Source organism: Amblyomma mixtum, chromosome 1, assembly GCF_055824585.1.
Source record: "Amblyomma mixtum isolate Tamu chromosome 1, ASM5582458v1, whole genome shotgun sequence".
Classification (NCBI taxonomy): domain Eukaryota; kingdom Metazoa; phylum Arthropoda; class Arachnida; order Ixodida; family Ixodidae; genus Amblyomma; species Amblyomma mixtum.
In genome coordinates this window covers 308707739-308735700 of record NC_143012.1, presented here as the reverse complement: position 1 = coordinate 308735700, position 27962 = coordinate 308707739, and the positions used below count along the sequence as shown (strand labels likewise).

Below are 27962 nucleotides of genomic sequence, written 5' to 3'. Positions count from 1 at the left end.
GTAGAACTGGTCCCTCCAATATATTAGCCTCGGTCTAGTGTCCGAGTTCAATGCTGTCTCATGAAGATGTACCAAACTGCTCAGTTAACTGTTTTGCATGGGATGAAATTGGTAAACATAAAGCTTGCAAAAAAAAAAAAAATAGAGGCATTCACAGTGCTTCAAGCTTTATGGACTGAACAAACATGGCTTCCAATGTTCTGTCCAACATCCTGAATTGTGGTATAAAAGTTCCCTCAACAGCAAGAGAATGTCTCCTCACCTTTACCAATCTTTGCTATTGTCCAATTTGTTTGTCAGTTTGTCCAATTTACTCAAATGGTATGATATCCCACTGGTTCGACAATCATAGCAAGCACAGATGATGCAATCTGCTCAGGGTTAGCATGCATGATTACAGCAACCATGCAACCATGAAAACTGTGCATCTCACCCTCCAGTGGCTATCCGTGCTGCGTGAAAATGCTTCTGAACCTTTCTAACCATGTGATCAGTCAAAAGCTTGACGTCATCAATCTTGCGGCACCGTTCCTTGAGGTTCCGTAAAACACGCCATATTTCACCCCTAAAAAATGATTAGCATAGTGTGTCAGAATGCGAGCAACATGCCCAGTTAAGACAGCACAACACAGACCCAACTAATGAAAACAGTGGCACCTATGTGGACAATGGCCAGCATTTCAAAGGAATGCTTAGGTTGAAGAGGTAAAGCCTACTTTGGATAAGAACTGCATGAATGTAGCAAAGCAAAAATTATCACTTCAGTCATGCTAACAAAAAATTACAAGCAACGCATAGTACACAACACATTATTCAGTGATGTGCTATGATTTTCACAATACAGAACATTTAAGAAAAAGTTATTCAAAAGAAAAATGTCCCCACGCCATGTGCACAAAACGAATAAAAAAATTAGCCTGGCAGTGGAGACACTGATATACTTTGTGCATCCAAAACTGTCTCCAATGCAGGAAACCTCTGACACATTAAGTTTAGAAACCATACTGAACAAAATTTTTTGTGACATTACAATCCTCAAGCCTTATCATGGTAACTGCCACTATCTGCTTTAGATTCTCTGGCTGGTTGCTTTGAAGTAAACAACTACACTGCCATTTCAACTCCAATGCAGCAACAAGCAGAACGGCTTGCGATGACTTCTGCTATTATATGCCTTTTAAATTCCAGTAGAATAGCACAGCTCAAAATACTGCACAGTGACATCAAACAACGAATCCTTCTATTGCAAAAGCACACAGCACAATAAAAAGCAAACGTCTGTTTTGACATCTGCTGTGCTTAGGTTGTAAAGCTATTATACAAGAAATTTTATTAAGTTTTTGTCCACGGTACCCTTGTGCACAGAACAGGTATTTTTAAGGGTGCACTGTGAAAAAAATTAACTTCAGTAAGAGACGTGACCGGGCTCACACTAAAATTTTTTAGCTCAAACTAGGCTAGTTTTCACACTCTGATGAATAACCGAAGAATTTTGTGAACCTGCACTCACTTCTGACTATACTAGCTCCTTTCCTCCAGAGTAGCAAACAATGATGATCTCACAAGACTAAGGTTTCTTTTACAATTAAATTTCTACCTTCACCCCTATGGATCACTCCGAAACTATAGATCATTTCTGTTGTCCTATTCTCACTTCTCCTCTCTATAGAAATCCTGCTTTAACAACTCGGCCTGGGTTTGTCTACGAGGTTGTCCTTTCCCTTGAAACTTGTACGCTGGACACCGTAACAAGAATGTGCACTTTGTCATTCAAAACTTCTGTTTAGAATTTATATGGCTTCAATACTAACTGTATTCCTCTCTTTTACAACTCATTCCCATGATTCATGTCTTCTCAAACCTTTTCGTTTCCTGCATGCAAAGGCCTATTCCCTCATTTCATTGCTCAACTCACAAAAATCAATTTGCTATTTATATTAATAAATCTGTCTCCTACTTTCGACCACATTATTGCAAGATATTTTTTTTTAGCATTAGGATGCCGCCACTTGGACTCTTGACCAATCCCCTACAGTGGGTATGTGTCATTTTTCCATTTGAGAACATCCCTTCAAGAGTCGTCAACAACATGAATAAGGAAAGTAGATTCATCAGAAAGGACGAAAAGATCGAGACAGCCGTGTAACGCGGGCATGGGTGCCGAATTACTATGCAAAAAAAATCACCTGAGAAGCATGCAGAAACAACGATGGTCGGGAACGAGGTGCTTGTACCATGGCAGTATAAAATCTCTAAAGACCAAATCAAATATTTCATTTATCTTCGCGTCGACAGTGCGAGAGAAGACTATGTGCTTGGCTTTCTCGGAGCCGTCCATACGACTGTATTCCTTCATCTTTTCCTGCGAAAAAGAAGAGAAATAACGCGAGTGAGACGCACACATTCTGTCAAAGGCTACAACAACAGATGACGCACAAATTCGTACTTTCGATTAATGAATATGCATAAATCACCTGTAGCACTTGCTTTAACAAATGGTTTCCGTCGTGTTCTCTCAGTACAATCGGATACTGGTCGTCGGTACATAGCACACTTCGACAGCCCAAGATGACGCCAATTGATACCATTCCAACATACATCAGAGCTACTCCTGCTGTGTCCAAGTGGCCATAATAGTGAGTCAACGCTGCAGCGATGCACACCACGAAGCTTCCCTGCCAAAGCAACGCAAACATTTCAGAGATAAGCAACAAAATCCTACAGGGAAAACCATATATCAGCACCGCGTTCATCAAAAGTTACCTTGATGAGATTCCTTCCCAGTGTCCCCATGGCTCATTTGTGCACCATAAAACAAATTTCTCGCTAATTACCTACAAGGCAAGTAAATCACGTGAGTTTCCTCAGCGTCTCTCATGAGAACCATGTGAACGACGCAAACATTCGCTAGCACTGTGAAGGGCCTCTGACGAGCGCGCTTGTCAGTCTGTCATGAGCCCGAAACTGGGGGCGTGGACGTCTCGCTCATCCAAGAGCACCGCAAAGATGCTTCCAGCGAGCGCAGATATACTTGAAGGTCCGTGCAAGCATGGTTGCTGTATACCAAGCGAAAACAACACAATCTGACAGCCTGGTTTCTTGTTTAGCCCATGCGGACGCGCGTCCACACAGAAAAGGGAAGATGCTTCGCCACTTAACAAGTGTACCACGTGCCCTTTATGAATTTCGCTTGTTGCACCCTCTGCCGTTGGTTACGCGATCTAACGTCACCTGGGTCTGCCCGGGTCTTGCACTAATCTTGAGAGTCTGCAACCTACAAGCACTACAATGTACGCATCATTATAGCTTCACTTCCGCTGGTTACATCGTACATGCAATATTTTTTGTATTTCTTGAAAGCCCATACGCTTTGAGCTTAGCACAGAAAAGCACAGAATTTTACGTCAGCGTTATTAGAAGACAATCAACTGATTGTGCCGTAGAGTCTAAACATGCAAGTAGGGCCGGCGCTTGTTCTTGGAGGTTGAATGCCTAGGTGGCATCGTCGGCGGGGGCGGCGACAGCTGTTTGTTGTGAGGTGGGCGGCTGGACGAAAGTTGTGCTTACCCGATGAATGGGACTTGGGAATTGAAGTCATGTACTTCTTATCAGATGCGTACGATTGCTTGTTGCTGTTGATACCGACTTGTGCTTTAGACAATGTGAATTTCGTGCACTTTTACGTTACATTCAGCTGCTTACCACGAGTAAGTCTGACGTTGCGCTGTCAGTTTCTCAACTCAACTTCAGCTTGCAAAGGAACAAAACATCTAGCCCTTGATCTGTAAAATTTATTGGTGCTTTTCAGTTGACAGCTGCTATTTGATCCCTTTTACTATAAAAAAAAAAGGCAAACTTACTGACCGCTAAAACACGTACTGCGCCTCACACTAGCTACCGCGGCTTTATGCGCGTTGTGATCATTGTATTGATTCCTTCTGTTCATGCTGCAGTGAAGAATAAACTCTGCGGGATTTGTTCTTCTTTGTCGTTACAGACATGTACTCACTGAAAAAGACAACACTAGGCACCAGGACATTTTTTGCCTCCTGCCATGCAAAGGACACTTGTGGCAACAACGGATTGCCATTGACTCCGAATTCAATAAGAGTTCTTGGCCTTTTTCAATTTCTGAAATGCCTCTCTCATAAGAACCTCTGTACATACCTGGATGCATTCCGTAGCAAGCATGGTAAGAGCATGTTGATCCCAAAAAATAAGCTGCAGATACTTGCATGTCCATCCTTCTCATACGCAATTTCGATCACCGTAGAGCGGCTTGTGGTCGTCTTTGAACACTTCCGGAATAACTTGCAAGATGAAATCCCAAAGAAGTTGTCGTAAGTCCCGCCCATCTAAGCACCTAGCTGAAACTTTCAAATTTTTTTTGTACGGACACGTACACGTTACAATCGCGTGCATATTGCAACACCTTCGCCTTTCAGTGTCGAGAACATTAGCAGGATATGCAGAGAAGTGCTAGAAGCTCTGGATTACCTCCACAGTAGAGGAATCATTCATCGCGCACTGTCTCCAAGTTCAATTCTTTTGGACGACAAGGTAGGTGGATTACTTTGGTTGAAAAATACATTAAGGGTTTTGTCCTCGACAAACTCTTTTACAGCAACAAGTTAAGCTTGCAAACTATGGTTTGTGCCACATGACAGAGAATGGCAGGACTGTACCTTTCCCATTGGGGTGAGATAGCAGTTAGTAATACAGTTTTACTAGAGGACTGTGTTCGTAAACTTTGTTTAACATATGATCATGCACGTTCATATTGCAGGACACCGAAATACCTTGCTCCTGAAATTTTGACCCAGGAGAGACGATCACTACAAGGGCCGAAAGCTGACATTTGGTCCTTGGGCATAATTACCCTAGAGCTTGCCTTGGTACGATACCTTTTCAGAGTTTATATTTACAGCTGTGAGTCATCTCAAGACGCAGTAGTACTGCTGTCCATCATGCACAATGCTAGCATTCATGTTCTTGTGAAAAAATATTTATTTGTGCTCATATCTTTGCTTATACTCTCGCTGCTGCACATCACAACAATCAACTCAAAATCTTACAGGGCTGCTATATAGCAGACAAGGACAGGGAAATGAGAGGCTCGTTATGATATACACATGAAGAAGGCCAACGGTCACTGGAACTGAGGAAGGCTTAGGGGGAATGTTTCTATTTATTTTTTTTATTTGTGGTATTCATCAATGGGAAATCTGCAGTCCCGTAACTGCACCACGACAAACAAGACGCAGAAGAAAAGACAAAACACCGCTGTGCTGTTGTTATGGTATACCATTACCAATTCACCCAACAACTTGGCTTGTTGCAGTTAGTAGTGTAACCATTTTTTACCTGAAAGACAGTTGATTAGAAAGTAGAAGCAAAAACAACCACATGGCGCCACTGATTCCCAAATTCACGATCTCTGCATGTCGGGTGCAGTGCTGTACCTACTTAGCGAAAGGAGTAGTAGAGAATAAACCAGTTGCCTTGCTCTGTTTAGTTAGTTAGGTGGACTGTATCCTTTCCACAGCCGCTGCGGTGGCTCGGTGGTTATGGTGCTTGCTACTGATCCGAATGACGCAGGTTCAATCCCTACCGCAGCAGTCACATTTCAAAGGACGTGAAATGCTAGAGGCCCGTGTTCTGTGCCCTGTCTGTACACGCTAAAAGAACCCCAGGTATTCAAAATTATCCAGAGCCCTCCACTACGGCATCTCTCATAGCCTGAGTCACTCCAGACGCTAAACTCCATAAACCAAATTAAACCAAACCATATCCTTTCCTTCAGCACATGTACCTCATGCAATCTGCTGCTCACTTGTATTATCTGGATCTCATCAAGTGGCCATCATTTATGCAGATAAGTTGCAGAAAGGAACTGTGCTGTCTGGCAGTATTGCTGTGTTTTTTTATTAGTGGGTCTGGTCAGAACAGGTTCGTAGTGCTTGACTGCTTGCTTGTGACTGCATTTGCTGTGCTTCTGTGAATCGTAATTGCATAAAAACATGTCATTGCTGGAGTCATGCTGGAGTGGTATAATACCAATTTCTTGCTTGTGATAATCTTTATTCTCATAAATTTGCTTCGAAGTTTTGTTTAGTCTATTACATTCATTCATGGAGCAGTGCTGACGAAGATGAGGTGACTAAAGCTACATACAAGTGTCCTAGCAGGCATTTCACATTCCCGTATATCTTAAGCATTGCCTTTTAACTTTGCAGCGGTAACAAAGAGAAAAAAAAAACTAAACTTTTTTCATATTTGCAGGGCCAAGAGGTTTGGAAAGGAGCAAGCCTTGACCAGATTTTTTCTAAGCTACTCAGCTGCATTAAGCAAGGTAGGAACCTTGTTTTAGTGATGTGTATGACAGTGTACTGTAAATTGTAAATGTAAACAGTTATGCTTATTGTTTTTGACAGATGGAGACATACTGTCTCTTCTGGCCGAGTCAGACCCTCTCAGCACTAAACTTGAGGTATGTGAAGCATTTTTATAAAGCTATAAAAATATTATGGTCGTCTCGCTTGCATTATCATACTTTCTTATTTTGTACATGCAAGCAGTTCCTCATTACAAAGTGGATGCTTTCTGAGATGGTGGCTTGTTTTCAGGAGCTAGGGTCCTCCCTGAAATCCTTCATCTCATCGTGTCTTAAGTTTCTACCGAAGGAAAGGTAAAATTTTTGAAAAGATAAAATTTGTGATAACCATGCCAGTAACGTGCTATTCTTTCATATTCACCTAAAAGACCATCGGCTAAGGAACTTCTGCGACATCCATTTGTGTCAGCAAAGTTGGATGAGATGGGAGACAGTGCACCTCCACGGGCTGTGCATTTGGGAGTCATGCCACTACGATGCGAGTCACTGGGTCCTTTAAAGTGCATGCCTTCCTTTGGTAAGAATTCAATCTGCTTTCGCTTTATGAGGTTCAAGCTTAGCATAGGCCAGGCAGAATTGATTAATGCAAAACTGTGCAGCATTTGTGCAGCCTCTAGAGTCTCAAATTTTACCCTGGTAGGTAACTGTCACAAAGCCACTGTCACAAAGCCACAGGCAGTCACAAAGCCAGCTCATAGGTGTACTGCATGGCATGTTTTCATCTACAATTCATGGCTCTTTTCAGTTTGAACTTCACCGCAGGCCTAGTGCATTTCACAGCATGTCTAGTTTTTGGTTGAACAAACGGATTTGACTCACGGCTAGTGATGAGTTTTCTTTGGCGGCAAGTATCAGTCATACTATTTTCCCGAATTTTCAGGAAGCCCACTGGAAGAACGGCCTCTCCCAGAATTGTATTCCTTGTGGCGCTTGGCTGGTGGAGATGCTGAGACGGAACTCCGCAAGCAAGGCTGTCTGCGTGCCAAGCCACCTATCTGCACATTGCCATGGTATTTGTGCTCTTAACACGGTTCTGCCTTAGCACTGGTGACCACATTCTAGATACAGAAATCAAGTAATAAACCAACAGTTATTAGTGGCCATTGGGTATGTGGTTGTTTAGTTTAGGTAAGGGAGGTGAAATAATTATTAGTGCAGAGAATGGAAGAAGGAGAGCAAACAGCTGAACGATTTAAACTTTCTATGCTTTAAATTTTTTTTTGCATGCTCCTTACAACAATAAGGTTTCAACTCGTTTCTCTCTTTGGGTAATAATTAGTGCCTGAAGGGGCTATGCAATAGAAGAGGAGAGCACATTCACAAGGGCGTTGGCAATAATAAAAAAAATTAATAAATTATGCATTCATGCACAACTGGCCTAGCCTTTTTTTTTTTTTGTTAGCATTACACATGTAGTGAAGGTGCATAGGTTTCATACCAGCCACATGCTGGTATTATACCATCCGCTTTGCTAGAAATGCTGAGAGGACAGCAAAGCCCAATGGCAAACAAACTTCACTTTCTAAGGAAGAGGTTCCAGTTCCACTCCAACAAAGGCCCTGTGCACACCTCTGTTGTGGTCCAAATTAAAAGGCATCCAAAAGGCGTTTGCAGTCCCGTAGTGGTCCTAAGTGTTCAGCATGCCTGTGCATTCGTTTCACTGCATTTGCATTCACACCATCATCTTTTTTCTTGCAGTATTGTACTTCTAGAAGGAGAAGAGCTTGGCCAGAAAAAAGATGCTGTATTCTTTTATGATGACACAGTTGTCCTTCTACCCACAGAACAGCTTTGTCAGGTACCCTTAGTTGTGTATTGCCTGTAAACAGGATATGAAACACTCTTCATTTATTGCAGAGGCTGAAAGGGATGGATCCAAGCCTTTACTACCCTTTAATAGAAACGTAAGTGCCAGTTTTAACAACTTAGCACTTCTGATCACTTAATATATAATCAGAATAGATAGATATCAGAATGATAGAATAGAATGTGAATTGACCATTAGCGTTGCTGAACATATTATTATAACTGAGCTTTTATACCATTAATGATGTGTGGTTTTAAGGAAAGGTAAAGCAGCTGACGTGAGCATTTCCAAAATGTGCATACTTTTGCTGATGGGTTTCATTGGAGAAAAGGGGTGTTTCTACAATAGTTCATTTAATTATTATAATATAATTTTGCCACCTTCCTGTCATGTTGCATCAGCGAGCCCTTTCAGAGATCTCTTACATTTAGCGGTGGCTCACCCATGATGACAAAGCAAAACCAAAAAGGGACACTCCTCACTGATGCATTGTGTAAGAAATTATATATTGTACCAGTTACATTGCATAAGAGGGAGTCACTGATGATAGTGCATACACTGTTTTCATGTGGTTGCACAGACTATAAGGTTCTTGTGTAACACTTTTGCTGCTGCAATAGTAGAAGAATGCATAACTGCTAGGCATGCTTGACTAGTTTTAGGCATTCAAAGTAAACCAACACAGCATATAGATTGGGTTTTGGGAGGTTATGATTGTCACTGCAAAATACTATGATCATTTCTACAAAAAGTTTACACCATATATGTAACAATTAAAAGACATTTAATATTCAAACCATGCTCACATCTCTCTCAGGATAGTCAGTCTTCTTGTTTGCATCTCTCTTGTTGGTGATTAAACAAAAAAGTTGCTTACAAAGATAGGCGCCTAATGTTCAGGAGGAACCATCTAGGAGGGCAAATGGCTGAAAAGCACGGCAAAATTGCTTAACTACGATGTTAGCTCCACTGTAATGAGTCTCTGAAAAAATGTTTGTCGGAGCACATTCTTCGGACTATGCCTTCCAATCATCAAAGTATTGTGACAATAACTAGATAGGGCTCAGGAAACATTGAAAGTTTCATACATTTTTAGAAACATCAACTTAGATGCCACACGGTGAAGATTGTTTCCACAAAAGATGCAAGTGCAAGAGTGCATTTGTCTTTTCTGCTATTTGATGCCACGAGCATGCAGTGAACAAAGCATTTATGTCACTGTTGCCCCACACCAGTGGGAATAAAGTTACATCTGTTATATATTCTTGCCCTATGCCTGCAACACATTCCCTCCGACTGTCGACTTTAGAAACTCTCCTTTTTGTCACATAATGGAAAAAGAAAAATTCAGGGGCACTTTGACTGTCTAAAGTGCGTAGAGGCGAAAGCGTTTTACGCACCACTTTGGCTGCTTCTGTGGCACTGGTGGCGTCACATGTAATTGAGTACTAATTACTAAGTGATGACAAATAACTAATTAATGGTTAATTACTGATTAATACCTGCATACTAATTAACTGCTAATTAATGACGCTTAAGCTTCGCCTTTAGGAGTGGAACGCGACAGCGTGTTGTAGTGCTGCCACCGTTTGAACGCAATGCTCTTTGAGGAAAGGAAATGGCGCAGTAATTCTCTGTCATCTCGGTGGACACCTGAACCGCACCGAAGAGGAAGGGTGGGGGTGAAAGATGAAAGACAAAGATGGCCCGTAATGAAGAAAATTAAAATTGTATTTGAGGAAAGGAAATTACGCAGTAACTGTCTCACATATCTCGGTGGACACCCGTCAAAATTCAGGGAGGGGGGGGGGTGCACTTTTTTGACCTAAAGTGCGGTCACTGATGTGTGGTTAAGATGTTAAGCTTCGCCTCTAAGAGTGGAACGCGACAGCGTCTTGCAACGCTGCCAGGGAGTCCATAGAATGCCTCGCTGTCGGTAAATTGGTTTTTGAGGAAAGGAAATGTATCTGTCTCTCATATCTCGATGGACACCTGCACCTCGCCGGAAGGGAAGGGAGGAGGATGGCAGTGAGCGAAGACACCGTATTCACTAGACGCGCCTTTGTTCATTCGAAACCGTCGAGCTGGCATGGCGGAGTGGATAGCATGCTCGTCTCGCACTCCGAAGACCGGGGTTCGATTCCCGAGCTCGACCAATTTCCTACTTGGTTTTATTTATTTATATGGCCTGACTAGAAAAGTTAATTAGGCTAATTGGGTAATTAAGCAATTAACTAAGCTCAGTCCCACTTTCTTGGATCATCACTATATGATCCCTTGAATTGGTTGCATGGATACTAGCCAAAGTACAATAGGCCCCGTTTGAAATTGGCGCACTGTGACGTCACAACCGTTTCTACCAACTGAAAAGCGTGACATTTCTGTCGACAACTGCTGCTTACAACGATGAGACATTAAAGGCTTTCGCCTTAAAATTTCATTTGGTAGTTGCTGTTATGAGAGACCCTGTGTGTCTGCATTTGGTAGTTTTTAGTCTTGCTGCAATGGAACTAATAGAGCCGTGCCAAACAATTGCTTTCAGTGGACAAAACGTCCCGCCCAGCCCGAATTCCAGTAATGACCTGAGTAACACTGCAGCGCTACCTGTGATCATTCGTGAAAAAGACATTGAGTACCAAGTGAGACCTCTTCTTCGTTGAGCAAGCTGTGTAGTGCAGCGAATAGGTGGTAAGGTAACTTATGTTTCAAAATGCAGTTGAAACGTGTGATCCTGTACAACCGGTTGTTGGAAGCGTACCCATATCAGAAGCAGCGCATCATCCATGAGGCGAAGCTGGACATCCCTCCACTGTATAGAGCCCACATCTGGTCAGCATTACTAGACGTGCAAGTAAGCAAGTTTAGAAACGTTAAAAAAAAAAAGCAACTGTTTCATGGCCATTGTATATGTAGCAGCCTTTCAGGGTGGGAAAAGTGAATTCTGCCAACATCTGGTGCAGGGTGACCTCCTGAGAGAGTATGAAGCTATAGACAAGGAAACGCCCACCCCTACTGACAGACAGGCAAGTTTGTAACAAAGATTGCCTCTCTGTGCCTGCCCATAACAGCAGAGAGCATCTCATTCGTCTGTGTTGCTTGCTATAGCACACCTGTCGCATTAGGCCTTGTGATTGAAAGTTAATTATTTGTGTATATTAAAAAAAAAACAGCATTCTTTCTGTACATTGTTTTGTTTTGTAAGCTGTGCCCATAGTTCTTGGATCTTTATGCACTGCAGCTGAAGCATTAGGTGAATGTTTTTTTTCCTCAGAAGAATTCTGTCTCATTTCCAGATTGAGGTTGACATTCCTCGATGTCATCAGTACGATGAGCTGTTGTCGTCACCCAGTGCTCATGCCAAATTCAAGCGCCTCCTGAAAGCTTGGGTCATCAGCCACCCTCACTACGTTTACTGGCAAGGCCTAGACTCACTGTGTGCTCCGTTCTTGCATCTGCACTTCAATGATGAAGGTGATTCCGTTGTTGTTAGGGAGCATACCAGATGTGCAACTGATCTAAGCTGATGCCTTTGTTTGCTTCATGCAGCTTCAGCATATGCATGCCTGTCCACATTTATCTCGAGGTACCTGTACGACTTTTTTCTCCAGGACAACTCTCAAGTCATAAAAGGTGAGTCGTTTGTATGAACTTGGGGAGCTAACCTGAACCAAAATTTTCTCATGATTCACTTTTCTGTAGCTGCTAGCGTCAGCTGCCACATGTCGTATGAAGCCTTTGTGGAACATAAAGATGCTGCAGTCGTATAAGTTTAAATAGTAGTGCCTGCATGAGATGGCACGCACACACTTGTTATTTGTTTGAAGGAAGGAATGTTATCACACAGAGCTGTGCAATGCAAGAAAATATGAAGTGTGATGTTTTCAAGGTTAACTAAATGTCTGTGTTGCAGGGGTGGGTGTGTAACAGCATTGTTGGGCTCTAACACTCCTCTGGCAGTCAGAACCAAACCGAAATACTTGATATAAATGTTGCTGGTATTTTCTTGGGGTACATTTTGGCATCTCCTTTGTGTGGTACAGTGAGTGCGAGCTTATTTAACATACGCTGTTGTTAAAGCAGAAAGTCAAAAGTTGCCCAAAAAGTTGCTGCCAGAACTGCTTTTCAGGCAGTTATGCCACTGTTGCGCATTTTGGCATCCTCACACCATGTATTGTTCTTTCAAAAATAACACTGGTAACAGCAGTTTCCTTGGCATCCTTTCCAGAGTACCTGGCAGTTTTTTCACACTTGGTCGCTTTCCACGACCCAGAGCTGACAAACCATCTAGACAGTATTGGCTTTCTTCCAGAGGTGAGCTACCCGTTTTTCTGTCAAATGGCACTATCTTAACTGTTTGTATTTTCCTCACTACAGCTGTACTCAATACCATGGTTCCTGACAATGTACACACGTAAGCCTGCCCAGAGATATATTTCTGTTCCTCAGAGCTAAGTCGCACTGATGATGGCCATTTTGCCCACAGATGTGTTTCCCCTGCACAAGATATTTCACCTCTGGGACACGCTCCTACTGGGCAGGGATAGCTTTCCGCTGTGCGTTGGTGTGGCCATTCTGCAGCAACTTCGCACAGATCTGCTCTCGTTTGGCTTCAATGAATGCATTCTTCTTTTCTCGGACATGCCTGGTGAGTGTGCGTGGTGCCGATGCAACACCGTCGCAATTCTTCCCGTTGCAAGTTGTGACCAACTATATGGCGGTAGCAAGTAGTGGGCTCACATTATGCGTGGGTCCCATTGCAAACTTTTGCTACAAATTGTAATAAAATTACAGCCGTATTGACAACTATATTAATGGCAGAAGCCCTGCTAGAATCATCGGTCAGTTGCATGGCACAGTTGATAATCTCAGCATTTTATTCATTAACCCTTTCAGGCACTTTGTACACAATTGCGTATGCGGCGAACTTGGAGCTTTTTCTGCTGGTGCACTTAGAAGTGATTTCATTATTTCAGTCAAACCGAGCTCCCTTCTTGTTGCAAATAAGTTGTCTTTTTGTACCATGTACCAAACGCATTAATATTTCACATAACAGTGAGCTAGGTAGTACTTTGTCCACCGTTTTTGTGTAGACAGATTTTGCCGCGAGCAAAAACATCGATTTTTTTCCTCAATTTCGAACATAATGTGAATCTTTGACACACAAAGTGATTCCACGATCCCTAGGCTGCTTACCTGACACACGAGAACATTTCGATGGTACTATTTATAAAAAATGTGGCATTTTCCACATTGTTGTAAAAACTTACCTGCTGGTCTTTCACGCTCGAAAACTAACAAATTCCCTTTCTTGAGGCCTGCATATACTACTTAGGTGAAGAAATAATTGATTTCATTCTAAACAAAACCTGGCGCCTGAAAGGGTTCAAAATTTTTTACTTATGGGCCAATATTTAACAAATTTTGTTTTTATCCAGTTCTCCTGCAACTATCCAGACTTACTATTACATAACATTATTCTTGCTAGGGCCCCTTGATGCAGTGAATGGCAGGAGTGTATAAAAGGATAAAATAAAACAACCCCACATTCTGCACAAAGGCTGCTTGTGAGCTGCTTGCTTGAAGCATCTGTCAAGTGCCATTCTCCCTTTTTTCACGCTTGACTCCCACAGAGATAGACATACAGAGGTGTGTCCAAGACTCCATCCGCATCTTCTGCAGTACCCCACAGAGCTCCACCTTCAGAGCTCATGCAAGGCCAGGCAGCCAGCCCCAAGATCCACTTGTGAGCGTGCATGCCATCAGCCTCTTGATTTTGCAAACTTGTTTGACAATGCAGGCTAACATGCAGGGAAGCTGCAGCATGCTTTAAGTATTACGCTGAACAAACAGCAAATTGAGCTGCTCTTTACTTGTATTGCTGATTGCCCATTCATAGCATTTAAGATTTTGGCCAACATAGAAGCGGTTCTGGCTTGTTTCAAGATCACTGTACACCGGCCATGGTGCTTCTATCATGTCCGGCATCCTGAACAAATACTGCAACAGCACATGAAACAAGGTGTTGTGTAGGCACGTAGGCTTAGGCATCTCCTGGACTTTTCTGGAGGGTGTGTGTGTGGCGGTGTGCAGGGCATGTCTCCGGTGGCTTTGGAGGAGCTGAAGGCCGAGCTCTGCCCAAGAATCTCAGCCCATGATCTGCTTGGTGTACTTGAGATGTCCCGAAGAGACAGCTCCAAACTGAACCTGCTTGTTGTTGATGTTCGCCCTCCAGACGAGTATCCTTACATTGCAATCTTTGCTTGGTAGGGTGATGTGCAAGCAATTAAGTGACTCGACATCTCTCAAAGAGAAAGGCAGTGTTGGCTAATCGTTCGAACACCTTGGTAGGCAATATGAATAGCCATATAGGAGTAATGTTTCACATGACCTGCATTAATGCTCGAGTTCATTTCTAGCTTCTTCGCAAGGCGACATCTTGTATATGCTTCTTTTAGTGCCCCTCAAATGTGCACCAGGTATAAGCTAACAAAACCTTGCACCTACACTGCCAGAGTACAATCACTGAACAAATATAACATGACTAGAGATGGACAAGGGCCCTGACTGAAGGGTTCCTTTAGTTAAGCATTGGCTCAAGGCTGAAGCAGCTCCACCCTCAGTTAAGTCATTAACCTCATAAATGTGCAGCGCCCTCCGTACAAGGCTATAAAAGCTGAATGTGTTTAATGGTAGCTTTGTGCGTTTCGAAACAAGGCATTATAAACAATTGCGCTTGTCCATGGCTGAAACAAAACTGCACAACTTGGCTGCCCGTTTTAAATGGGATCGGCATTTTGGAGCCCATCAGCTCAGCCTCAGGAAGCTGAGGTCCTGAATGTCGTACGAAGCATGCCAGCTTCAAAATGAGTTAAACGCGAAAAGATAAAGCCATTGCCCATGCGTGGCAGAGTTGTACACAGAAATGGGAAATGTTGACTTCAATCCGATGATCCATGATCCAGGATTTGAAACATGAGAATGGATTCTTGTATGCAGAAATGGGAAATGTTGACTTCAATCCGATGATCCATGATTTGAAACATGAGAATGGATTCTTGTACACAGAAATGGGAAATGTTGACTTCAATCCCATGATCCAGGATTTGAAACATGAGAATGGATTCTCTTACACATACAGCTTGATTCTGGAGCTGCCACACTATATAAACGTCCTTTAAACTTTTCTTGTACCAATGACAATACCTGTTTGAGCCAGTAGTTTAAGGCGAAATGCGACTTTCAACACGAGCTTTCTTTTTTTATCTTTTTATGGATACTGATGATACTTTTTCAGCACGTCAGTAGTGCTCTCAAACTTCACAAAATTTCAGCATTTTATATCAAGAACATTTTTTTTATACAAATTGTTTTTTCTACATCTAGTGAAACACCTGCAGACTAGACAAAATGTGTTAGAAGACTGGTTCAACATTAATTGCATTTCTGTATGCATGCTACACGTGACGACATTCTCAAGATTCTTTTTGTCATTTTTTTACAGAGCAGTTTGCATATTCATGTTAGAACTGTAAACAAGATGTCACACCAAACATCTAACCATCCATCAAAATGAAAGTACAGGAATATCATAGAGTGAAGCTTTGAGAGTACAAAAAAATACAACAAAACAAACGGGGTCAAAATAGACAAACAGTCGTGAAGAAATCTATTTCACGAGGTGAGCATGTAGTCAGAAAACTAGAACGAAGAAAAACGCCGATATTTTGAGCATTTCTCCAACACGCAATGCCACCGCGGCTCAGGAAAATTTTTTTTATAGAAGTCTCGGTGGATTTCAGCAGTGAAACTTTGGAACAGCGCAGAAGCAGGCCTAAGAGCCGATTCAATGATATTAAATAAAAAAACTTTTTTTTTTGGGCCATTTTTCTCAAATTGAAAGCCGCATCTCACCCTTAAGTATCGAACACCACTTTCTGGGAATGGCTTATGCACCCAACCTGTGTAAATTGGTGGGACAAGCAGCCGGCATTGCGACAGTAATTGCTGTCCTTGGAAAGCATGTTGAGCTGACCAATTTCGTTGAGGCAAGGGCTCAGTGTGTGCAGATAATCTCAGTGCCTACTATGGCGAGAGTAAGGCGGTCTGAAAATACTGCAGGACAGCTGGGACTGCAGCCACACACAAGTGTATGCAAATTAAATTTTGGCAAGATCTATTACGCTCAGAGGTCTTGCATACGCTGAGAAGTGTCAAGTTTCACCATCAACTGGTTAGAGTGTTCGGCCTGTTTTATGCAAGTCACTTCCAACAGCTATCGTGAGCAACATCACTTTTGTTGCATTGCACAGGAAAGTTGGAAAGCTATGAAATATGCTCACCACACAGATTATTTTTATTGCGGGCATATTCACATCTTCATTCTGCTTCAAGGCGTACGCTGCAATCACATAAGCAAAGAGCTCCTGGCTCAGTCTTGAAAAACAATGTCCACTTCAACAACGGGCGCTTGGCCTATGCCCCCGATTTACTCTCCTTCCGAAGGAACAGTACACGACAGGAGAAAAAAAAAAAGGTGTGTTGGTTTTTGCATGAAAAGCTAAATACAGCAATGCATTCCTGAACGAAGGCAGATACCAGCGAGGCACCATTCCCGGGGCCCTGAATATCCCACCAGGAAGTGGGGAGCCTGGCCAGTGGGGGGAGCCACTGCAGTCAGCCCTGCACGGCGGGCGTATGGTGGTGGTGGCTGGCAGCCAGAAAGAGCACAACACAGCCGTCGGTGTGAGTATCTGGTCTTGGCAAGGACACCACACCAAATGCTATTGAGCAACTGAACTGAATTTTGCAAACTGAACAGAGCAGGCTCAGTACCTGAAACTTTGACAAGACTTTTGCTTTCTCTTCTCTGTAATTTGTGTTGTTTTACTTTTAGTCTAGTGTTCAGCTTATGCAATCTGAATGGTTAATTTTTACTTCTCAATGAATGTATGGCTAGTTCTTAAAAAAAAAATGCAAAGTATGTGCACAACGTTGAAGATAGGTAGCTGTGACACCCTTATAAAAAAGCTGTGGTGTAGCCTACAAAAAAAAGTTAATGCACATTTGCTTCTACTAATGACAACTTTAAGTGGTTACAGATATAGAGCCTTTGTCAACTTGTGCACCGTTGCCGTGTCTTTAAATTTTGTATACGCTTATCAACCATTTATTTTAGTGTGTCTTATGCAAGCCTGAAAGCAAAAGAAAGGAGCATGAAATCTATCAGCAAAGCATATGAAGTAGTGTCAACACCCCTCAGTTTCAGACAGTTTTGTTTTTCTAAGCAAAGCAGTTGGCCACAACTTGGAATGTAGGTCCACGAGTGTTGCAAAAACCTCCTTTCGAAATGCAGAGCCATTCAGCCAAGCTTTACTTCTCTCAATGCACAAAGAGACAGCGCGAAAGAACTGGTGACGAGGAAAGAGGGGGGGGGTCTAGCGGAGTTGGAGTGTGGCAGCATGCAAGCGAGGCCGGCTCCCTGCAGGCGGCCAATGGACTGGTGCGCAGCGGCCAGGCACGGGTGTGCCTCCTTCACGGCGGCGTCGAGGCTCTGCGCACGGCAGGCCTCCTGGAGCTGCCCCCCCGAGTGACCCAATAAACCTGCTGCTGTTCACTCATACACTACTTCCTCGTTCGGGTTGAACGTGTCGATGTACATGTTCTCCTTTTTGTGCATGCGACGCACGTGCGAGCGCAGGTTGTCCCGCCGGGCCGACCGATAGCTGCAGTGCGGGCAGAGGTGCGGCTTTTCGCCCGTGTGCATGCGCCGATGCTGGATGATCTTTTTCAGCTGGATGCTAGCAAAGCCACACACGTCGCACACAAAGTTTTCCCCACTGCGGTGCTTTTTCATGTGTTTCTGCATGTCTGCCTCCGTGGAACGGTCCTTGCCGCAGATCTTGCAGCTCAGCTTGACGGGCATCAGCTTGGCAGCGCCCAGCACATGAGCCTTCTGGTGCTTCCGGTAAGCCTTGTACACAGTGCATGTGTAGGGGCAGAAAGGGCAGCGGTACTCCTCAGCGTTGTGGCGGTGTCGCTGCGGAGGGGCCTCAGGCTTGTGGCGCTTCTTGCCGCACGGGTGGAAGCCCTCCTGCAGGACGTGCTTCATTATGTGCTTGTCCAGCTTGTCTCGCCGAGGGGACATGTAGGGGCACGATGGGCACGAGTAGAGCGGGCACAGGGAACTCTCCTCGGAGCTGGCGTAGCTGGCATTGCGCGCCGCTTTGCGAGACACCCCGTGGTGCATGCGGGCATGCTTTTTGAACGCACTGCGACTCTTGAGCACGGCACCACAGTCCTGACACTCGTAGCCCACCTCTTCTATCGGGGCCAAGGCGCGGCAGTCTTCCTCCAGCGTGGGCTCAAACAGGGCCTCTTCCACAGCCATCTCGGGTGATGGACCCACCACCACCTCGCCCCCTTCAATGATGTCCTCCTGCTTGATCATCGAGTTGGGCACAAGAATGATCTCGCCATTGGCTTCCCCTTCCTGGAGCAGCATCTGGCTCACTGGAGAGTGCAGGGTGTGACCCTTCATGCTGAGCAGGCCCTGGCCTTCCAGGCTCTCCAGGCCACTCAGCGTTTCCTGCGGGACGACACAAAAAATGCGTGTTCAGCACAGAAAACTATCTCCACTTGTCAAGTAGCACGAGCACATGAACCAACACTCATAGGAAAGCTGCTCAAAGATACCATGTTTACACACATATAATGTGACCATGGAGGGAGAGTTCGAGCCTACAGTAAAATGGGAACAAAAAACATTATGATTACAGTGCATGCTAAAACTGCTCAGGGCAACCATATCGGAGGCCTCGGGAAAATAAAAGGACACAGAAAAATGCAGAAGTAATCGGTACTTTTAAGTTTCTTATTCTATACTGATAGTGCCATCACTGCTGCTCAGCTTCTCATAGCTGTGCGTGAACACATCACTTACATGCAATTGTTGTTACAGTGAAAGCTCGTTAATTCGACCCCCGTTAATTCGGCAAATCGGATAATTCGACGCGCGCGCGAGGTCCCTACAATTATACATAGGAGTCTATGGGGCGAAACTCTCGTTAATTCGAACAAATTCTGCCGTGCGTCGGTTAATTCGACTTCACTCCGCAGCCCGCCAAGCCGGTGTGCCGAGAGCAAAAAGAAAAAAACACTGCCATGAGCGGCGCTACTGTACGGCTGATAGGCCATCCCTATGGTCATATCATCCATCCATCCGTCCATCCATCCGAGGAAGCGAGTTAGCGGCGGCCAAAGCGGCTGGCGTCTTTTTTTTTCTTTGTGCTTTGTTGTGTCGCAGCAGTCGCTATCGCGGTTATTTACGGCGCCTTTTTTGGTAAATGCGCGCTTTGTCAGCGTGTTTACTGCGCTACTTGCTGTTGCTGTTTTGTTGCGACTGAGAGAAGGGTGAAAGGAAATCGCAAGGGATTGCCTACTGGCTCAGCCACCACCGCTGCCATGTGCAGATAGAGGAGAGTTAAAAGATCAGAGAAAAAGATAGAGAAAAGATAAGACACCCAACCACAGTCCCCGTGCAGATAAGAGGAGAGTTAAAAGATCAGAGGAAAGATAAGACGGGCGTCCCAGCAACAACGCCGTCCCCGCGGACGCTGGTTGAAAAAACATAAGCGGGGAGCGGCGCTCCCTTCACCTCCTCCCCGCGCTGCTTTCCGGTGGGTAGCGCCATAGCCTCCTCTATTTTTTTCATGCCCGCTCAATCGCGGGAAACGCCGTTGTTAGGCGCCCTTCGTGCTAGTACGCGAAGCTGCCGACGAGTGGCGCGCGCAGCCCAGGATGGAGCAGACGACGCGGCAGGAGTTGCACGCAGCGTAAAAGACGGCGCGCAATTCTGCTGCTGTGTATACTACTCTCCGTTTAGTAAGATTGATGTGCGGACACGATCGTTAAAGTGCTAAATTGTTTTTGTTAAGCCATGTGCACATGTACTTTAGTAAAAGCTGCTCATCAAGGAAAATATGAAATCGGCGGCCGGGCATACATATCGAACGTTGCTCCAGTACCGAGATGAATGCCTAAGTTTACAGCTATATCGACGGTAATTGTTACTGTGCTTCTTTGTACATAACACGTATTCTTAGCATAGGTCGTATCTGACCCAATATATAAGCAGAAACATTAAGGAAGCATTTTTGTGAGCGATTAGTGAATGGAAAAACTTTTACTGTCGTAGAATAAAACATATATACATGCAAAAATGTTTTCACAACTTCAAAATCTTTCTAGATAGAGGCTTTGATGTCAGCGGTTTCACTGCATCGTTCCTGTCCGTCACCGATAAGGCATAGTTCGCAAAAACAGGGCGGAAAAACTTTCCGCAGATGAGTTTCAGAAGCTGGCTGTGGTGGTCATTGGACGCAAGCTCACATTTCAGTGCTCCATGTTCTGCAAGAGCCTCAACTGCATTGTTGACTGCAGCTTGCAGGGGTTTTGATAAGAACCGTCTTTTGTTGAGCAACACCTCGACGTAGCTCTTGAGGGCGTACAGAACATACAAAAACTGCGTTGAAGGATAAAGGAGGCCTCCTCTGTCCTGAAGACGGATCAAACTGTCACTGGGCGCAGATGAGCTAGGCTGGTCGCGTGAGAAGAGCATTGCAGCTGCTGCGATCAATTTTTTCTTGAACGACGCGAGCCAAATAAAAAACCTCCTAACATCGCAAGTGCTGCAGTGTCTGGCGCTGGCAGCAACGTTTTCTGTGTCCTGAGAAGGTCTTCAAGGAGACTTTTCGCCTCCGGTGGAAAGTCGTCCGCGCGCTGGGTGACTGCAAGTTTCTGTGCACTGTTCAGTGCTCCAAGTGCTTGCCTTTCCGTTTCTATTACGTTGCTGTGTTGGGAAGCAGACACTAACCCAGTTTTTAAGGCCTTCTCTACGCCGGCGAGTACCGCTCTAGCATCCAGCTGTCTGATCATTGCTTCCTGCAGACCGCCTTAACCAGCCAAAAAACGACTCTATGGGGTCCGAAGAAAAATTTCTGGTCAGAGCAAACTTGAACCCCTCTTTATAGCAATGAGGTATTTGACGCATTCAACGTTTGATTTTGTCGTCATCACAAGCGCTTGTGTTGTTGTTTTTCTTCGGCGCCTTGTGCAGGCCGTCTGCTTCTGTCGCCGGCCGGGCTTCATACAGCTAATTCGAAATCTGTTTTTAGCGCCGCTTTATTCCTGGTTGCTGCGCATTTCAGTGCACAAGGATTAGGCGCGTTTTTGCTAACTTGTTCCGGCTCTGAGTGTGCTGGTTTCGTCGATGTTGATTGTGTGTCATTAGGAATGTTCGGTTAGAGGACTGCGCGCTTTCTTGCATAGTTGCGGACGTCGTTTTTGTGTTGCCGAATGTTTGCTTTTATATACTTTTGGTAATGGCTTAGGACGAGTTGGTCGTTTGTGGAGTAGGCAAAGGCCACATTTATTCCGCGGCAGCCGAAGCCCCTGCAGCCGGCCGCAACTACGCGCACGCCCATCCATCCTGGGCTGGCAGCGCCGCCCCGCGGAGAAACACGGCGGAGTCAGACGGCGCTTCAGCAGCCTTTGACCAGGCACAGAAAAAATAGAGGAGGCTGTGGTAGCGCGCAGGGCCTGCGCGCCTCGCCTTCGTGTCCTGTCAGCTGACAGAGGATGAAATAATTGAAGTGACAGGCGCTGACAACGACGACGATTTACGATTGTGAGCAGTTGCCCCAAATGCCGAAGTGCACGGTGAAAGAAGCCGCAGAAGCCTTGTCCGCGCGGGAGGACTTCTGTGAACAAATCCCTGACGGCGCGTGTGCCGCGGAGCACCTGGCAGCTGTTAGAGCTATCGTAGTCGCTCAAAAAAGCGGACGGTGATTACAGATTTCCTTGCCAAATAAAGGTATACGTCCTGTTGCGGCAAACATTGTTTTTTGTTGTTCATTCGATAATTCGACATTCGGTTAATTCGACAATTTTTCGCGGTCCCGTCAGTGTCGAATTAACGAGCTTTTACTGTACCTCAAATAAGGCAACACTTTTCAGAAGCGCATGTGACCAAATCCAGCGCCACAAAGCCTATGTCGCGAATGCCACTTAATAATGGTTCTTTACCTCATGTGCATGTTTAGCACAGCAGACCAACCAAAGCGGCATCTTAATTACATTGGCAGCTTCCAACATGTTGCACCAGACGCCGAGTGCACTTAAGAGCGGCGTGAGACTTGCTGTCGCTGTTAGTGCAGTTCCATTGCCGCCACGGCGCGAGCGCAAAAGACCGAGGACACGAAAACCAAACTATGCCATCGCAGGGCACTTAGGACAGTCTGTGCAAGCAAACAATCGCTACAGCCACAAAGCTTCGCAAATTCCAGAGAAGCGTGCTGTCCTTGGTAAAAGTAAAAAGATAAAGAAGCAAAAGCAAACAAATTATTACACGCATATCCTGGCTACTATGTTTCTCGGATGGCACAGTTTTTTTTTTTTCAATGGCCCCGTGAAAAACGTAACAGCATGTGCCTACTGCATAATGCAAGGTGCATTCTGAAGTAGATAAACAGAGGGAAAAAAAACTGCTTTAGATTCATGCAAATTTGCACATACATTTTGAGGACATAGCCGAGAGTTCTGATATATCCTGTTTGGTGAGGGGCGAAGCATGGCAATTCAAGAAATAAAACTAACTCAATGAAGAACGAAAAAAAAAGCTATAAAACACTGAACTTTCATGGGCTGGGGAAAGCCAATCCTTTAAAACATTGTTTTCTTCATTCTTCAAGGAGTGCATGTTGTATTTCTTGAATCACTACAAGTAAAAAATATGTTAGGCAAAGTATATCCATGGTCCAACATAATCTTCAATGGCCAACAGACAGTAGTATGAGAATGACTGCACTCTTAACAAATATGTACGGAGCACAACCACTGCAACTTATGTAAAAGGCTACTGAGTGAAGAGGGAATCGTTACAATGTACTACTCTCTCACCTGATGCTTCTCTCGAGCCAAGTCCATGTGGATGACTTGGTTGGTGGGCAGTTTATGCATATCTGGGCTGTCGTCGGTCACAATCTCGCCAACGATGTCAGGCCCAATCTCATCTCCCTCCATAATAATGCCATCAGGGCCCTGGAACACACAATACAGCAACAAAGTTAGCCTACAAATACTCGAAAACCCAATGCACTGATGAACAGAACTGGTGAAAAAAAAACCCCAACCACAGACTGCCACACAGGATTACTTTCATTTGTTTACAGTGTACACAGCGCTCCATAACACTGTGTAACCTACACATCTACATGCAGCAGTCCTTTAGTTAGTGGTCCATAGCTGCCCACAACCTACTATGATGCAAGTATTAAATGTGCCGTCAGAAATGCCATTCCTGATCAGAAAACTGCCATTTAGGCACAATAAACACAGACAATGCAATTTTTTACTTCATCATGTTCACCAATGACTGCAGCTGTTCAAGACGAGGGAAAAAAGAATGAGCTTGGCATTAAAATAAGGAGATGGTTTCCTTTGCTGCTATCAACAGACCATCAGACATGATGCGAAGGTATCAAAAACAACTTCACTGAAGGCAGAGCAACCCAACATAGAAGCAGGCAACGACAAAGTGCAACACACTTCGCAAAGTAAACTAGGCACAAACAAAGAGGCACACCTTCAACACCACAATTTACTACTAATAACCCAAGCGGTCATAAAAATGATGTGCCAAGATTGATGCTAAGTTGGTCAACAGGGTACAGTTTCTACAACACAGAGGCTTTACGTGGGGATGACAGCTCTGGTTCAGTGACAGTGTTTCCGATTACTCACTGCAAGCAGCTTCTGATGGAAAGTGACGTTTTAGAACCACTTCAAAACAAACGATACGGACTGCTAGATATATGCAACTCAGATATTCAATTGCTTAGACAACATTCAAGCTCCACTACCAGTCAATATTGAATGACTGCAAAGTACAACAGCTTTTCTTCAAGTAGCGTCATTGGCCAGATATCATCACAATATGGAAGTAATCAGAGAAGATGGTGGTGCCAGGCTACTGCAGCTTGTCCACCTGTTTTCCAGTGTATGGCAATTACCCTTGTCCCTTCCCTTATGTGTAAAAAGGATAGACAAAGCAGTACTTATAAAGCACAGGTCACAGTAATATGAAAAGGAACAATTAATGCGCATTAATAGGATGACTATTCCATAAGCATGAAAATAGCAGGGGAGAGTTGGGAGGAATGAAACAGTTTTCAGAGACTTCACTTTCCTTGGCTTTATTTAGAACACAAAAGGTTGTTTCGTTATTTTAAATACTGTTTCACACACCCTTTATGTTCGCTAAGCACAGAGACCCAAAACTCTCGAGGCGCTCGCAAAAAATTAATATGTAAAAATCAAAATCTGTCCCACTCCACCCGTGCCTGTGGGTGGATTGGGACAGCAGTTGGGAGAACTGGGACATCTGTCAGTGCCGTCACATTATAGTGAAAACAGCCTTCGTGAACATTGTACAAAGATGGTTCAACATCAAACACGAAGCACACTTGCAGTCGCTTTGTACCCACAACTGTCTTTGGTACTGGTAGCTTCATCACGATGCCAGTCTTCTTTACACTGCTTACATCTTCCTACGATCGAAAGAAAAACTTGGTGCTCTCATTTTTCTTGCATTACAGCCAAATAATCGCTATAGTGGTGCCATCTCCTAAGCAGTTTGTGCAGTTTTCTGAACTATTTGCTTCAGAGATACACTGACTGTCCCATTCCTCCAACCATCCCAAACCTCCAGACTCTCCCCTACCAACAAGACACCTGCGCCATCAGTGCAGAAATAACCATATTCATTTTGCATGCAAGCTAACTGTTCCCTTTCATACTGCAGGTACCTGGTACATTCAGAGCCACTGTACAGGGGGTGCACAGGGCCACAGATGAAAGGATATTAGCGATGCACACCTGCGAGTAGATTAGTGTGTTCATGTTGATGATGGAGGATGAAGAGACGACCGATGCTGACACGGGAGGCAACATCTCCTCCTCGGTGCCCAAGGTCTGCATGTCCTCAGGCACCACCTCCACAAAGTGGGTCGCTGCCTCCATCATCTTGGAAACGGCTGCAGTTAGAAGCGCTCTCTCTCACTCAGGGCTGACTATGTTCCTTTAGGTATTGTCCTTCCATGCACCATTAGGCCATCCCAGTGCACCACTGGGACTGGTGGTCAAAACCTTGCTCCTTCAACAGCCAGTAGCCAGCACTGCCAATCTGCCGGCAAAAGAAAAACAAGAAAGAGATCAGCACAGCTCACAAATACCCTCGTGAACTGAGAGCAATAAAGCAATTGCACGCATATCACTGGTGAAACTTAGGCAACATGTATAATTTTGATTTCAGTACAAAGCTGCAAGCTTAAAGAAATTTGCTAAGTTAGGATGTCATTCATCTTGACACAGCGCAAAAAATGAGACACTTTTAAACATCACAAGCAAGATGACACCGTGTTTTCTAAGGGTCTCTCTCCCTGCTGTCTGCGTTTTTTCAGCTGTCTTAAGAGGAATGAGTACCAAACCACCCAAATTTCCATTCTTCTTAGACTATAAATTCTTGAAAATGGCTGGTCAAGTGCTGATGCAAATGACCAAAGCTTCATCAGGGCTGTGACAGTAATGCAATGTTATTAAAGGTGCGGCTGATTTAGACAGCTGCAGTCTGTTACAGCACTGGAATTTACATGCATGCACAATGTGCAATGATGCATTACTGCCTCCACTTCCTGTAATGCTGATAAGGGGAGCTGTCAGGCTACACTCTTCTTGTCTGCTTTCCCAGCTCCACGTCTTTATCTATGACCCTATGATACCTTATCTAATGAGTCTATCTGCCTAACCTACTTCACCAGCGCTGCCTGTAACACAGCAACGCATTCGTCACGCTAAACTGTAAGCGACATAAACACAGCTTCGACTGCAAACAACTTTCCAAACCCGCTTCCAAATTTAATGGCTGCGAATTCAAATCTAAAACTTGTGAATAAACCTGCTTCGCATTTGCAAAGCCGGCATTTGGGACGTTTCAAATGACCTACTGGGCCACGACAAAACAACAGCATGGCAATAAAAAGGGCAACAGCAGTGCGTGTCGGTCATGTGCACACCGCAGCGCACAAACAAAGCGTGTGCGTCGTCTATTCAACGTGCGAGCGGCAGGGAATGCCCCAGTGATAACGCGTACATCGTTCCGTCGTCTCCCCGGCTTGTGCAACATTCCCGACGCGCTGACAGCCGTCACTTTCAGTCGAATTCCAACAACCGGCGGGACTTCACGCAATGTTCACCACGCCAACAAACGACGGCCACTCGACGCCAGAATTTCGGCGCTCTTTCTTTTCTTTACACGCGGCGAAAGGGAGAGAACGCCGCCGAAGCTTGCATGGCAGGAACAAAAATGAAAGAAAAAAGATAAAACGCAGCGGCGGCCAGGTGCAGAAAGTGAAGAACCAACCCTGCGGAAATACGCCAGCGGGCCATGCCGGTCCGTCCACTTATGGGTGAACTCCCGCCGGGCCCCCGACTCGGCCACGCCGGGAACATGCGACGCGCCAACGTGCTCTCCGCCAACGGAGCAAATCGCTTCCAGTCATGCCCACCCGATCACCCGTCATCTAAATGCCAGCGCTCCGCAGTGCACACACCTTGTCCCAAGCATTCTGACGGCTGGCGCGCACCAAACACGAGTTAAGAAAGCAGGCGCCTTCGCGGCGCGCGAGGCGCTTCGCCTGCTACGCGTGAAATGCGACGGAGCGACCGGCGCAGTGCGAAACGCATCGTGCACGCGGGACGCAAGAAGTCTCAGCCGGCCATGCATTTCAAGCGCAGGCAGCGCCGGGGCAGAAAGCCAACAAAAGAACAAGCGGCAGCGAGATCCCGCCAGTGACCGGCGATATCTGCCGCGCAAATTTAATAAAGAAAAAACAAGTATTCTGCTTTCAGACAATCGCGTAGTCTACCCCCCCCCCCCCCCCCTTATTTTTTGGACCCGTTTTTTTTTTTTTTTCGTCCCACTGAAATCACAGAGACAGGCGCCAATCGACCAAACGCACTCTCTCGGCATCGCCAGCTTTTTCTTTTATTGCGTTTGTTTTCCCCTTTGGTGGTGAAGTCATTGCAGACAAGTTGCGGCGGTGTATCGACTGCCGAGGCACGCAGCTTGGGCAAGCTGTTCAATAAAGCCTCCCAGAAACGGCCACCGTTGCTTAACGCTAACTAAACACATCCGTAGGTTGTTTAAGACAATACACGCGAGCAGGCAGATCTAAACAAACCGCTAGAAATCCTCAAGTAGCCGCAAAGTCGAGCACAACACCGGCGCAGAATGCGGGGACATCCGAGCAAAATGGCGACAGCACAAAGACGTCCGAACGCTAACTTTTAGGCTTACAAATACTTTGGCCTAAATTTAGGCCTACAATACTTACCTATGTTTAGGTCGATGAAGCTTTCGACGTCGTAAGCAGTGTCTGTTCGTTCTTGATTCGTAAAATAACCCAGGAAGTCAGCAGTTTTTAATTAATCACGGATTTCAATTTCTTCGACGCGACGCACGCTTCGATTCACAACGCCATGTTCCTTAAGCCTTCTTCGAGGGAAAAGTCCGCAGCGCAGTCGGCTGGCGCATCGCGAGGACTAACTAGGCTTACTCAAATTTTAACAAATTTGATATTCGCTAAACTATAAAAAAACATTGTTTTGTTGAACAATAAAATATTTTAGAAAGTGTTTACTTTGTTC

The 27962-nt window shown here is 44.9% G+C and overlaps 3 protein-coding genes across 9 annotated transcripts in view; 1 reads left to right on the top strand and 2 right to left on the bottom strand.

Moving 5' to 3' along the window:
* The window catches only part of LOC149372375 (sorting nexin-25-like), a 32704-nt gene extending 29542 nt beyond the window's left edge, over positions 1 to 3162 (bottom strand). Inside the window, exons 1-4 of the mRNA XM_089566839.1 lie at positions 2764 to 3162; positions 2475 to 2675; positions 2187 to 2362; positions 434 to 565 (exon numbers count right to left, since the gene is read on the bottom strand). Coding sequence (XP_089422965.1) covers positions 434 to 565; positions 2187 to 2362; positions 2475 to 2675; positions 2764 to 2793 — 539 coding nt within the window. The 5' untranslated portion in view covers positions 2794 to 3162. The remainder of the gene's footprint in view (positions 1 to 433; positions 566 to 2186; positions 2363 to 2474; positions 2676 to 2763) is intronic.
* Positions 3163 to 3235: 73 nt separating this feature from the next.
* On the top strand, positions 3236 to 17820 carry LOC149372374 (TBC domain-containing protein kinase-like protein). Of its 4 annotated transcripts, none has more exons than XM_089566843.1 (25): positions 3236 to 3290; positions 3998 to 4192; positions 4274 to 4340; positions 4446 to 4560; positions 4625 to 4698; positions 4787 to 4895; positions 6283 to 6352; positions 6435 to 6490; positions 6627 to 6688; positions 6763 to 6911; positions 7275 to 7404; positions 8093 to 8192; positions 8252 to 8298; positions 10744 to 10840; positions 10918 to 11052; positions 11162 to 11224; positions 11495 to 11672; positions 11748 to 11831; positions 12427 to 12512; positions 12576 to 12612; positions 12685 to 12846; positions 13832 to 13944; positions 14292 to 14437; positions 16793 to 16943; positions 17686 to 17820. In XM_089566843.1, the coding sequence occupies exons 2-25, from the start codon at positions 4000 to 4002 to the stop codon at positions 17797 to 17799; spliced, it is 2538 nt and encodes an 845-aa protein (XP_089422969.1). In that variant the 5' UTR covers positions 3236 to 3290; positions 3998 to 3999; the 3' UTR covers positions 17800 to 17820. The 4 variants fall into 4 exon arrangements, with proteins under 4 accessions (XP_089422969.1, XP_089422968.1, XP_089422967.1 ...); XM_089566842.1 differs by lacking the exon at positions 3236 to 3290 and adding an exon at positions 3426 to 3538; XM_089566841.1 differs by lacking the exon at positions 3236 to 3290 and adding an exon at positions 3494 to 3707.
* LOC149372373 (uncharacterized) lies at positions 16532 to 27851 on the bottom strand. 4 transcript variants are annotated; one of them, XM_089566844.1, is made up of 4 exons: positions 27650 to 27851; positions 25134 to 25440; positions 23157 to 23297; positions 16532 to 18786 (listed from the first exon to the last, which is right to left on the bottom strand). In XM_089566844.1, the coding sequence occupies exons 2-4, from the start codon at positions 25278 to 25280 to the stop codon at positions 17812 to 17814; spliced, it is 1263 nt and encodes a 420-aa protein (XP_089422970.1). In that variant the 5' UTR covers positions 25281 to 25440; positions 27650 to 27851; the 3' UTR covers positions 16532 to 17811. The 4 variants fall into 4 exon arrangements, with proteins under 4 accessions (XP_089422970.1, XP_089422971.1, XP_089422972.1 ...); XM_089566845.1 differs by lacking the exon at positions 27650 to 27851 and adding an exon at positions 26867 to 27131; XM_089566846.1 differs by lacking the exon at positions 27650 to 27851 and adding an exon at positions 26677 to 26852.
* Positions 27852 to 27962: the final 111 nt, after the last annotated feature.